Source organism: Cydia amplana, chromosome 24, assembly GCF_948474715.1.
Source record: "Cydia amplana chromosome 24, ilCydAmpl1.1, whole genome shotgun sequence".
Taxonomy (NCBI): domain Eukaryota; kingdom Metazoa; phylum Arthropoda; class Insecta; order Lepidoptera; family Tortricidae; genus Cydia; species Cydia amplana.
In genome coordinates, this window is record NC_086092.1 from 985,241 (window position 1) to 998,475 (window position 13,235).

At 38.3% G+C, this 13,235-nt stretch overlaps 1 protein-coding gene across 1 annotated transcript; it reads left to right on the forward strand.

The window, feature by feature from the left end:
* The first annotated feature begins 586 nt into the window (after positions 1 to 586).
* Positions 587 to 11,576, forward strand: LOC134659141 (uncharacterized). Its single transcript, XM_063514770.1, has 8 exons — positions 587 to 708; positions 1,675 to 1,850; positions 3,070 to 3,290; positions 4,712 to 4,828; positions 5,695 to 6,145; positions 6,817 to 6,947; positions 10,921 to 11,061; positions 11,465 to 11,576. The coding sequence occupies exons 1-8, from the start codon at positions 665 to 667 to the stop codon at positions 11,540 to 11,542; spliced, it is 1,359 nt and encodes a 452-aa protein (XP_063370840.1). The 5' UTR covers positions 587 to 664; the 3' UTR covers positions 11,543 to 11,576.
* Positions 11,577 to 13,235: the final 1,659 nt, after the last annotated feature.

Below are 13,235 nucleotides of genomic sequence, written 5' to 3' on the forward strand. Positions count from 1 at the left end.
CAGAAGTGTTAATACCCTATCGCACCGCACCGCGCCCTTGGTGCGTCGTACCCATAAGTGAAAGCGAGAAACAGATATCTCGTTCTCGCTCTCACTTATGTGTTACACTTACACTATTATACACCACTTGCACTCATAAACATTTTTGTATTTTATGTTTTGAAAGATGACTTTGTATATGTAAACAATAAGAAATAATGAAAACGAGCACAATAATGTACCTATGTAGCTGGGTAAGTAGAGAAATTTAATGCTTTAAATAAAATGTTTAAGAAATTGTGAATATATCGTTTTATTATTGTAGGTAGGATAACCCCGTAAGATTCGGACAAGTTGATATAGGTAAGTATGGGGCCTATTGCTTGAAGATTGAAGGCAAACAAATACAATTTCTCACAATTTACGATTAGCCAGACTCGCCGTGTGTAACCTGGGGGTTATTGGCAGTATGTAATCATAGCTGTACATTAATGGCTTACTTCAAAATGACAGATCGTAGCTGTCACATACACATTATCGATATCGCAGTGTCAATAAATTGAATAAATATTAAATTGACCAAAAATGTTGCGTATTGTTCTAAATTGTAAATAATAAACTAAATTTACACGTCTCTAGCCTTATTATTCTACTTAGACACAATTTATAGTGCAATAGTGAGAAAATGTCTGTAGCAATGGAACCGGAGGGATACTGTACCGAACACAGGTTTGTTACTTTATATTTTATTCAATTTTATTGTACCTTAAATAACCTATTGGAACTAGTAGATATCTTATTCAAAGACATGTGGCCTACTAGTGCTAATCATATAATGTAAAAAGATATTACAATCAAATAAGAAATATAAAATACCATCAAAACAAAATAAAAGTTAGGTTAACTTTAATGTTATTGTTCCTTTATTGTTTAACATAAGGTCACTGATTTATTATGAGGCGTTTAAGAGAACCCAGAGGAAAGATCCATAGTTTACTTTCATTCTGAAGTTAACACACTTATTTTACTGGTAAATTTAGTATGATTATCTTATTTAAATCATGTAAACTGAATTATAATATTCATGTTCAATTCGGCTTGAATCAGGGGCACTACCAGGAAAACCGAAGTTCGCAAATTGCGGGTATTTTTCTCTGTCACTCTGATTACGCCTTCATCGGAGTAAAAGAGAAAGGTCCCCGCAATTTGAGAAAATCGGTTTTCGCGGTAGCCCCTCAGATCACTTAGCGTGACTTGCGTTGTCGGGTGGCAAAATGTTCATATCGCGAGGTCTCTAGAGTTAACAGAGATTCAAAAGCAGGGATTGGATACCGGTATGTTTTGTATGGGAACAAAAACTGTATTTTTTCGTTCTTTGCTAATTATTTCATTTCCAATTGAGCAATCTAATAATACAAAGTCGTTACCTAACAACACAACGGAGTCCTACATTTTGAGTATAAAAAAATCGAAAAATATAGTTATTTCGAAGTTTTTGCCAAAAACCGGTACCAATCCCTGCCCAAGCGGCCATAGAAATTAGGTAAAAGTGTCATTAAAACCAATTTTATTTTTTAGTAATGCTACGCTTCTACATTATTACTTGATCTCACTACAGGGGTGACATAGTCACTGTGTGACAAAACCCCTTTAAAAATTAAGATTATAAAAAAAAAAACAATTTTACCGTTACAGTTGTACCTGCGGCCCTCCACCAAAGCGCCGTCGAATACGTAGAGTGAGTATTCTAGACTTGCTGAATGTGGACCTGGTTGGGCGCGCCATTTTTGACTATGTGCCTTTGGGGGACCTGCTGCGCTCCGAGCGGGTCTGCCAGCGGTGGCGGAGCGCTGTACATCATTATTTGAGAGGTAGGTAATTTGCACAACTTTTTTCGGACCCTGCCATTTAGTTTATTGGTAATACAGTCAAGAGCTGGATCAGATGTCGCAAATCGTGCTCAATGGCGTGCAATAGGAGAGGCCTATGTCGAGCAGTGGACGAGAGTAGGCTGATGATGATGATCCTAAAATGAGGTCAGATGAAAAAAAAACAATAGTATACACGTGAGATTATGTAAAAAAATTACCGAAAACACCTCACGTGATTTGTGCACAACCCCCAATCAATATAAAAGTAGCTAGAGACGTCATACTATTGTCACTGTGACAACTATTTTAGTACAAAATCGTACATAGAGGAAGCTACAAGGACGATACGAGATATCTTGCCCTATGAGGCTATGACAGACTTTCCTCCAATACATTTTATATCCCAGTCATCTCCGCACTACGTATGTAGCGCTACACAGACAAGACATCCTCCAGACTGAGCATAGTAACGCTACCCCCTCTGCCACAAATATACGGTAGTTTTACTCCATTTTCGAGTCAAAAGTGTCTTTGTGTGACGTCCGTGTGTTTGAACGGACCAATCACGGCACGGGACTCGCTTACCTCGTCCCCCGCACCCCAGTATTTTTGACAGCATCGGTTTCATGAAACTATTGCTCTAAACTCCGTCTAGACAATGATTTATAACTCAAGATAGGTTATAGGCGTTCCAAAATTAAAGCGCTTACCTTGTGACAAATTGGACAAGTTGCCTTTAGTCGCGGCTGGACAAACGAGAAATGTGCACGTGCTTACGAGCTCCCGCACACCGAAAGAGAAAGAGACGACCTTATGTTTAACAACGATCAAAAATAACAGATTTCTTCGTAGACACAGAAATAAATATGGAAGTATTTTTTGTGCTCCTCAAGTACGAGTATAACCTATTTATGGTTATATAATGTCATTTCGTCTAGAGCAGTGGTTCCTAACCTGGGGGTAATTACCCCCGTGGGGGTAAAACTGGTATTTTACGGGGGTAATAAGCTAACCTAATATAACAATACAACAAACGTACACGTTTTATTTTTTTATTACCATTGGGAGGAGGGGTAAAATCAGGTTCCCTAGTTAGTCATAGGTGTGACCGGACTGAAAAGGTTAGGAACCACTGGTCTAGAGACTAGGAAAGTCTATGGTAGCGCTACGAAAACGTTATTAGGCATATAAAAAAAAAAAAAAAAAAAAAATGTCACAGGGGCCCGCCGCCTCCGCTCCAAGCTGCTCATCACCTCGCCCTGGCACCCGCCGCCCCCGCGCCTGTGCCGCTGCCAGCGCCTGCTGCCGCTCGACGAGAGCCGCGACCCCTGGTACTGCTCCTCGCTGTACAAGTGGGGGACGGGCGTGGAGGCGGCGCCCTGCACGGCCGGGAGCTTCGCGGACGTTGCGGGGCTGTGCCCCAATATACGGGAGATTACAGTGAGTTTCGTCGGTGCTCTGAAGAATAGGCTACATGACTAATTTTTTTTTATGGTATCAATCGATCGGGTTTGTTTTTAGGATCAAATGTCTATATGGGACCCATTGCATTAAAGTAACACAAAAGTCAGAAATTGTAGTCAAAGTCCGACAGTCGCACTTCACTCGCGAAACGCCCTATACAAAACGGCCAGAGGCCGTGACGTCATCGCCCACGTTGTAGTATGGACAAAACAAGAAAATTGCGTTTTTGTCGGTGAAATATTGCGTTTATGTATATAGTTGCTATACAATATTGTTTTTGGTGAAATGTAAGGAATCGAATGGTACCCTTACTTTTATCGTTTTTGGAAGTTAAAAAAAACTTAAATTTTGAAACTTTCAGGTCCTGTATTTTTGTAATTTTTCAATATTTTATTTTATTATCCACATTATTGTGATAAATTGCTCGTTTGCTATCTATTTTACTAGATTTTGTTATAAAATTCAACATGTGTCAACATCCCTATTGTTTGACATGATGCCAACGGCAGCTTTCTATCACCGCACCGCTCGCCATCGGCAGGGTGTTCATCCACACACCCTAGAGCCTAAATGGTCGCGTACTGTGCGGTTTAAGAGGAATTTCCTCCCGCGGACGCTCCGGCTGTGGAATGAGCTCCCTTCCGAGGTTTTCCCGAGGGTCTACGGTATGGGGTTCTTCAAAAAAGGAGTGTACAGGTTTTTAAAAAAAAGGTCGGCAACGCGCATTAAACACCTCTGGAGTTGCAGGCGTCCATAGGCTACGGTGACTGCTTACCATCAGGCGGCCCGTATGCTTGTTTGCCACCTATGTGGTATAAAAAAAAAAGCCAAAAATCTCGTCACACAATGGAAACGTCACAAAGTGGAATAAATTGCCACACAATGCGGGACTATATGTCACACAGGGGAAGCGTGACCTAGTGGAAATGTTGGTCACAAAACGTAAAACAGCAATTGAAAGGCTATTCACAAAACTAGAGTGCAGCGCTATTTGATGTTGCAGGCTCCATGTTGCAGTCGTTGCAGATACACATTTTATTTATACATCTGAGCCACTGAAACTAGTGGAATCTTATACCTTACCTTTTAAACGAGCAATTTTTGTTTATTTATTTATATATTTCGGTGATCTCGGAAACCGCTCTAACGATTTCGATGAAATTTGCTATATGGGGGTTTTCAGGGGCGAAAAAACGATCTAGCTAGGTATAATCTCTGGGAAAACGCGCATTTTTGAGTTTTTATATGTTTTCTGAGCAAAGCTCGGTCTCCACAAATTTGGAAATTTATAGATATGATTAATTTGCAGATCCTTTAAGGTCAGGTATCCAGAAATTCCAGGATTCACTTAGTAATAACTACTACTAAACTGAAGTAAATGGATCGTTTTGTTTCAGTTTTACGGGTTCCCGGACCGGGAAGTAGTGAAAGCCAACGTTGATATCGGAAGGCTGCGGAACCTCAGACGGGTCGCCTTCAGGAACCTCGTCACGGAAGATGAGGACAGGGAACAGGTAACTATTTAACCAAAATCTGTAGCAAATTTAATCAGCTTACATTTTATAAACTGAAATATATGTCAATTTATTAGGGTCTCAGAAGTAAAAAACGGTACCCTTATAGGATTACTCTTGCGACTGTCTGTCTATCCGACCATTCCCTCCCCCCTTTATCTCCGAAACTACTGTCTAAATTTTTTGAACAAAATACACAAAATAGTTCTTTACTCTCTCTACTCATCTATAATGACAGAAAAACCTATTAGAAATGTGCAGTCAAGCGTGAGTCGGACTTATTACATAGTTTTTGATCCGGACCCCTACGGGTTTTTTAAAGACATTTCATTCACGTTCTACATAATAAAATACATTGTTAAAAATTGGGTAATGTACGGAATACTACGTAACCCTTGGAACGCGAGTCCGACTCGCACTTGACCGGTTTTTATATATTTTATTACCTATTTATTTATTTATTTGTTCCCAAAGTTGTGTGCAGCTTACATTTTGTATAATGTTGATGATGATGTCGCTAGGACGCATAATAGTTTCCGAGATATAAGCGAAAAAACGAAAAGTGGTACCTTCAAACCCCCCTCTCCCCCCCAGCTCAAGGGCTAGGGCCGGAGACTTTTTATTCATTCACCTTTGCCAATTGTGTTCCAAGTATGACAGTGCAATATTATGATACCATCGAGCTGATCTGATGATGGAGACAGGAGGTGGCCATAGGAACTCTGTGATGAAACAACGCAACCTAATTGTGTTTGGGGTTTTTAGAATTGTCTCGATGAGTATTAGTTGCCTATGGAAAAAGTACAGTCAGCGATAAAAGCTTGTACCAAAAATGTTTTTTTTGCCAAAAACTTATTTTCTTTCAGGCCACCGACGAAGACGTGACTATCCTTATCCAAAGCAACCCAATCGAGGAACTAACTATAATAGGAAACGACAAAGTCACCGGCACATTCTTACAACACCTAAAAACCAACCTAAAATCACTGCGACTCAGAAACTGTCCAAATTTAGACTATAAACATCTACTTTCTGTTCTAGATTATTTAAAAGAAGTAACTGTATTAGATTTATCTAGAAATTCCGCAGAAGTCCTAAAAAATGTCCACTTATTATTAGATGTGATGCCAAAATTGGAACATTTGGAATTATGTGGTTATGAGAAGGTGGTTTTGGACGGGCAGTTGAAAGTACATGTTAGGTTGGAAAATCTGAAGCATTTGAATTTGAGGCGGAATAAAAATGTGAATGATGATTGGTTGGAGACTATAGCGAGAGGGAATAAGTTGGTTACGTTTGATGTGTCGTACTGTAAAGGTAAGTTTGTAGGTTCTTAAATAACTTTCTCTTACGTTACGTTATTAGGGTTCCATAGCCAAATGGCAAAAAACGGAACCCTTATGGATTCGTCATGTCTGTCTGTCATAAATCCCCTAAATACGGAACCCTTCATGGGCGAGTCCGACTCGCACTTGGCCGCTTTTGTTAATAGATAGAGTGACTCAAGAGGAAGGTTTATGTATAATTTGTTAACCCGTGCGATGCCGGGGTGTGTCGCTAGTTATATATATAATTGATTCAAGAATTGTATAATACTTAGGTACACAAAACATATTAATAACTGGGAAGTACAGTCTAAACTAAACTAAGAACACCAGGAGCCTAGTAAACACACGTAAATTATAAATAGAGTCGTCCATTTTGGGACTTATTAATGTATCAGTTATGGCAAAGAATGCTTGTAATATTATTTCAAAATAGTTATTTACGCGATACAAGTGCGGTAAAGAGGAAATTCGAAACGAGTGGCGGTAAATTAAAACACGACCGAAGGGAGTGTTTTAAATCGACACGAGTTACAGTATATATGGCCCTTTAAACTTTTGACATACACACGAAAAGTGCTAATTTAAGCACTAGTGCGGGAAAATAGGGCCATATGTACTGTAATAAAAATGTGTGCCTTACATAATGCCGTTTAATTGTAGGCGTGACAATGACTGGCTTGACCGAAGTGTGCGAGTCGTCTAAAATGATGAGCGAGCTCGCTATAGCGGATAATGACGACGTGTCAGACGAGGACGTCGAGACCATCATACGGCTCCTCCCCTTCCTTACGGTGAGATACCTTGTTAGGGTTCCGTAGTCCGTACCCAAAGGGAATAAATCATTGACGTATAATATCTAAGGACGGGCTAATGGGGCACTAAAAATCGTACTAGTTCAGCGGTGCTACCCACGAATTGAATTGCAATCCACCCTGCAATTGATGAAATTATGCTCGAAACGACTAGTATTGTTTACATATCTACCTGATTGCTGCGCCCATCAGGGTTTCATGTGTCATTTGTGTACCTACCTATACTCTTAAGTACTTGGAAAACCTGTAATGTACATGTGAATTGCAATAAATAAAAATAAAAAAATAAAAATCCAGCCAATCGCGCAGTCTAACGCGACTAGTTGCGACCAATCGCGCGCGTGATGGGAACTCATCAACCAATCGCGTTGTAGCGATTTCACACCGCTGTACTGGCCCCTGTCATGCCTCATTTTTATTGCCCGTAAAGCCAGTCCCTACGAGGGGCGTTCAAAATATTCTCGGTATTGATATCTTACGACCTCTTCTAAAATTTCTTTCGTTACTGGCCGCTAAGGTTTATTCATTGACATTAAAAAAAAGTATAATTCGAACCGAGATAGTCTTTTGTTTTTCTGCAATTGCTGAACAAACATGAACATCCTGTGCGAATTGACAATGTTAACTAAATTAGAACATCGATGCGTGATAAAATTCTTGACAAAACAGAGTAAAAATCAAAAAACCATAAAAGAGGAAATGGATTGTGTTTACCGTGAGTCTGCTCCTTCTTTATCTACCATTCAAAAGTGGTCAAGCGAGTTTAAACGCGGAAGGGAGAGTATTGAAGATGACCCTAGACCTGGCCGGCCTGTAGTAGCTACTTCACAAGAAAATATTGATAAAGTGGAAAAACTTATATTGGAAGATGGTCGAGTGAAGGTAAAATCTATAGCACAAGTAACCAATCTCTCTATTGGTACCGTACATGATATTATACATGACCATCTTAATATGTCAAAAGTAAGTGCAAGATGGGTTCCGCGAATGCTGACTCGGCTTCAAAAAGACATGCGTGTAGCTTGTTGTTCCGATTTTATTGACCTGTGCGGTGAAAATCCTGATGAGGTGCTGCAAAGAATAGTTACTGGAGATGAAACCTGGGTTCATCATTATGACCCAGAGAGTAAACAAGAGTCCATGCAGTGGCACATTAAGGGTTCAGCTCATCCCAAGAAGTTCAAGGTCATCCCTTCAGCTGGCAAGGTCATGGCCACGATATTTTGGGATTGTGAAGGAGTATTACTAATCGATTATAAAGAAAAAGGTGTAAATATCACAGGACAGTACTACGCTAACATTCTACGTCAATTAAAGGATGTAATTAAAGAAAAGAGGCGAGGAAAGTTAACCAAAGGTATTCTGCTTCTGCATGACAACGCCCCCGTCCATACTGCTCATATTGCCAAGGCAGCTATTGTTGAATGTGGGTTTAAAACTGTTACTCACCCACCGTATAGTCCGGACTTAGCCCCCAGCGACTTCTTTTTGCTCCCCAATCTTAAAAAGGATCTGCGTGGAAATAAATTTTCTGACGATGAAGCATTGAAGGCGGCAGTGGAGGAGCATTTTTACACGAAAGATAAAAAATATTTTTACGAGGGATTAAAAAAAATAATTGATCGATCTTTTAAGTGTATGAACATAGGGGGGGAGTATATTGAAAAATAAAAATATCAAACTTTTCGTACTTGTTTGTTTTCATTCTCATACCGAGAATATTTTGAATACCCCTCGTAGATATCTATGTCAATGAAATAAATACTATAAAAATTTTTTTTGGGTATGTCCCATACAAAGTGCTTTAGCTAGCGTTATGCTGAGTTGGGTCCATTTCGTGATGCACACTTATTGATTTATTCTTTTCTTGCTGTTGTTGTAATGTACATGTCCGTACATGTTTTGTGATCGGCACGAATAATAATCTTTTATCTTTGAATCATTATTTTTTTAAGTTTTTGATTTGTCCCAATAGTGTGGGGTATCGTTGGATAGGTGGTTCAAAACTAATAAGGGTCTCGAAATACCATTTTTAGGGTTCCTTACGCAAAGGGAAAAACGGGACCCTATTACTAAGACTCCACTATCCGTCTGTCTGTCGGTCACCAGGCTGTATCTCATGAACCGTGATAGCTCTTACGAAAACTAATCAAAAATAACAGATTTATTCAATAAAAATAAATATGATGGAAGTATTTTTTGTGCCCCTTATGTATGCGTATAGGTACGTATAACTAGGGAATGCAATCTCGATCTCGCAATTTCGAGATCTCGCACGAATTTGCGAGATTCAATCTCGTTGATAGAGAATCTCGATTTATGTAATCTTGGTCGAGATCTCGATTACAATTTTCGAGATCTCGAACGAGATTGAAAGATTGATCTCTGTGAATTACTTCTTTTGAGTAATCTTTTTACCTTAGATTCATCTTGTTCTGGCAGTACTATTATGTTTAGCCAGCTTTAGCCGATGATAATAGCACTGTGGCGCACTCTGTGCGGAATATGTGCGAAATAATGAGCGAGCGTTTTCTGCTGTTGGCCTTTTTGCAACAAACAGGTGCTGCTTGGCCGACAATAAAATGCTGATTTTCTAAGTGAAACACGTTACAATTATGTATGTATAAATAAAAATAATAATTACCACTTTTTCTTACTAGAGTCTGGCTAATGAAAGTTGAGCCTGAGATTTATTTAAAACTTTTTATAAGGCAACTTTTTTCCTATCAAATAAGCTGCCAGTTTCAAGCTGTCATTTAATTTCATAGTAATTTTATTGCCAGGTGCGGTTTTTATTGAAATTCCCGCGTTATCTCAGGCTCAATTTTCATTAGCCAGACTCTAACAAGATTACGTGCGACTTAGAGCTAAATAAGACTTATCTTGTAAGTAGTTTTTTTGTTAAATGTTGATTAAATTTGTTATTTTTATTTTCAATACATAACATGGTGAACCCTAAATAAGTAGTGTTTACAGAATTCTTAGAGTTTTTTGACCAGATTAGGACATTTTTAGGTAATTACTTTGTATAATATCGATCTCGTCGAGATTAATCTCGGTCTCGAAAGTGTGACGGTCGAGATCTCGAAACACCCTATCTCGATTCAGATTTTTCGTGCGAGATCTCGAACCGCCAATCTTGGTGCGAGATTGCATTCCCTACATATAACCTACCTATAGTTAGGTATACAGAGTGGCTCATTTAAATCGGTCAGTATGGAAAAGTCTGAAACTATAAGACATACGAAGATCTGTTCTTAGGAACCATGTCATCGATTTTAATAACAAGAAAAACTGCATTCATACATTAAAAAAAAAACCTGTACTCAGCTCGGGAATCGAACCAGAACGTTTTGAAAAATAAAACTAAAACTATTTCTATTTAGATATCGATTGTGTAGGTCTTAAGCAGTAAATTTTACTATGAAACATGATGTCTAAAAAGAATAAAATGCATTGTTTTCATATTCTTAAATTTATTTTAGTAAGTGTTCGAAATGACCACCGCCTTTTTATTATTTTGAGTACAGGTTTTTTTTAATGTATGAATGCAATTTTTCTTGTTATTAAAATCGATGACACGGTTCCTAAGAACAGATCTTCGTATGTCTTATAGTTTCAGACATTCCCATACTGACCGATCTAAATGGGCCACCCTGTATAATATCGATCGCGCCACTACGTGCACTTCAACTCGTTTGTGGTGCGCGTGCCGACTTCTGGCCGAAGGGTGTCGTGTTTCGGAGGTTCCGGGGCAAACTGTCGAATCCGACACAAGACCAGACGATTCAACGGAGCCACGCCGTTTTGTCGCCTAAATAGTGTTTAGTTTTTTAAGTTTATATAAAATGCATATATATGTTAGTCTGTAAGGTATTTGTAATATGGGCCCTTGTTGCCTGATTTAAAATGTTAAATAAATAAATAAATAAAAATAAATATGATTGTTCAGATGCTGAACATCCAGAAGTGTAGTGGCGTGTCGGCGGAGCTGGTGGTGTACCTGGCGCGCGCGGTGCGGCGCCGCAACCGCCAGCGGCTGCCCGCGCTGCGCCTGCGCCTCCACGGCACTGTCGTACCCGACGCCATGCCGGTACACTACTACTACTCATCTTTAGGGTTCCGTACCCAAAGGGTAAAAACGGGACCCTATTACTAAGACTCCGCTGTCCGTCCGTCCGTCTGTCACCAGGCTGTATCTCACGAACCGTGATTGCTACAGTTGAAATTTTCACAGATGATGTATTTCTGTTGCCGCTATAACAACAAATACTAAAAACAGAATAAAATAAAGATTTAAGTGGGGCTCCCATACAACAAACGTGATTTTTGACCGAAGTTAAGCAACGTCGGGCGGGGTCAGTACTTGGATGGGTGACAGTTTTTTTGCTTTTCTTGCTCTATTTTTTGTTGATGGTGCGGAACCCTCCGTGCGCGAGTCCGACTCGCACTTGGCCGGTTTTTTTATTAATATTGTATGTATTATCTTGTTTCAGATGGTATATTCGTTTATTCTGGACTTCGCGAAAGGCTCACAGCTCGATCCGAAACCTAGTCCGTACTTAGGTTTTTGATCCACTCTACTAGTTCAAATATACAGGGTGAATTACCCACACTGTGCTGGGATAATAAACGAAATTCACTATGGTACCATCCCCTATAGCAGATTTTAGCATTAGAAAAAAGGTAAATCTTGACGTCTAATTCTATTGAATAATATAGGTCACGGCAAATATGTAACAATTATGAATCTTATACAATTATTTACATTATTTAGCATAAGTAATAGTTGCTGATTTTTAAAAGGCGCTTTTCAATTAAAAGACACGTCAAGATCGCGTAGTCTTTTTCTAATGCTAAAAAAACGAACTATAAATTGTAACGGAAAAATTTGCCTGTCTCATAGAAAATATCGATATCTAATCAGCCGAAATGTATGAAATAGTAGTTTTGTTTTCGCAATTTTAGGCTGAGCCCATGTTTTTAATTTACAGATGAATTATTTAGTCTTAAGTACTTAGTAATAATTTAATAATGTATAAAACAAATAAAATGGTAATATAGTTTTAGATGTCATAAGAAGCAAATATAATAATAATTTGCAGGCTGAGTCTGTAAAGACTGACTACACTCTAAGAACTGAATATATATATATATATATATATATATATATATATATATGTATGTATATATACATACATATATATATCTACTTAACAAGTTTCGCTATGCTACGCCGAAATCGCAAAAAAACGCAAAAAATGGCTATACCAATAAATGGTTGGTATAGAATGCCTTTAGGCATTAATTCTGCCATTTGTACTTATTTTATATTGTGCAATAAAGTTTAAAATAAATAATAAAATAAAATCGTCATTTTAGGCGAATTGAAACATACCAAAATAGTTGATTGTTTTTTGCTATTATTAGTTGGAATAGTTCAAAGTTAAAAGTATGGTTAGTCTTTACATAACCCACCCTGTATATCCTGATTATCCTGAGGATACAAACTAGATTACTACTAATATATTCTTAAACTAGATGTCAGTTATTTAAAATAATACATAAGTATTGATTTATTTTTATTTTACTTAGAATTAAGACAATAAATTATTTAAAAAATAACTTATTCTTCTACTCCCTTCTTACTTTTAAGCAACTTTTAGGTTTTATTAAGTAGGTATATTGTACGAGAAAGTTAAAAATATAGTTTCTTAAACTTCGAGCTAGATAAAGAAATGTCAATGTTCGATGTTCGCGGTAGGCCACAGGAGAAAAAAAGAACTAAAAATACCTACTTACAAAGTTATATTTTTTAGTACCTAATTAAGAACAATAGGTACTCATTTCCTTCCTTTAGGTGCTAATACTAGCGTAAGACAAAGACAGTACGATTCTCTGTCCGTTTGAAATGAGACAGTCCCTGGCCAAACTATATATCTGCGCTAATCTTCGATCAACACGGAAGGGATGCGGCATTCGCACTATTTCCCCTCTGCCTAGGTACAAGATCAACTGATCTAGCGCGGATAATAAAACTAGTTGCGCTCGGATTTTTAACTAGACCAAGTCCAGACGCGCGAGTGAACACAGCAGCAGAAAAAATGCCTAATTGCTCGGTTATTTGTTGTAAAAAGAGGTCGAGGACATCAAATTTACAAAAAGAATCGAAGTTGATCGAAGGCGCTAATTATCTTCTGGTCAACTGAAAACCAAATGAAAAAAAAAAGAAGTATAACCAAAGATCCCGAGTCCCGACGAATTGAC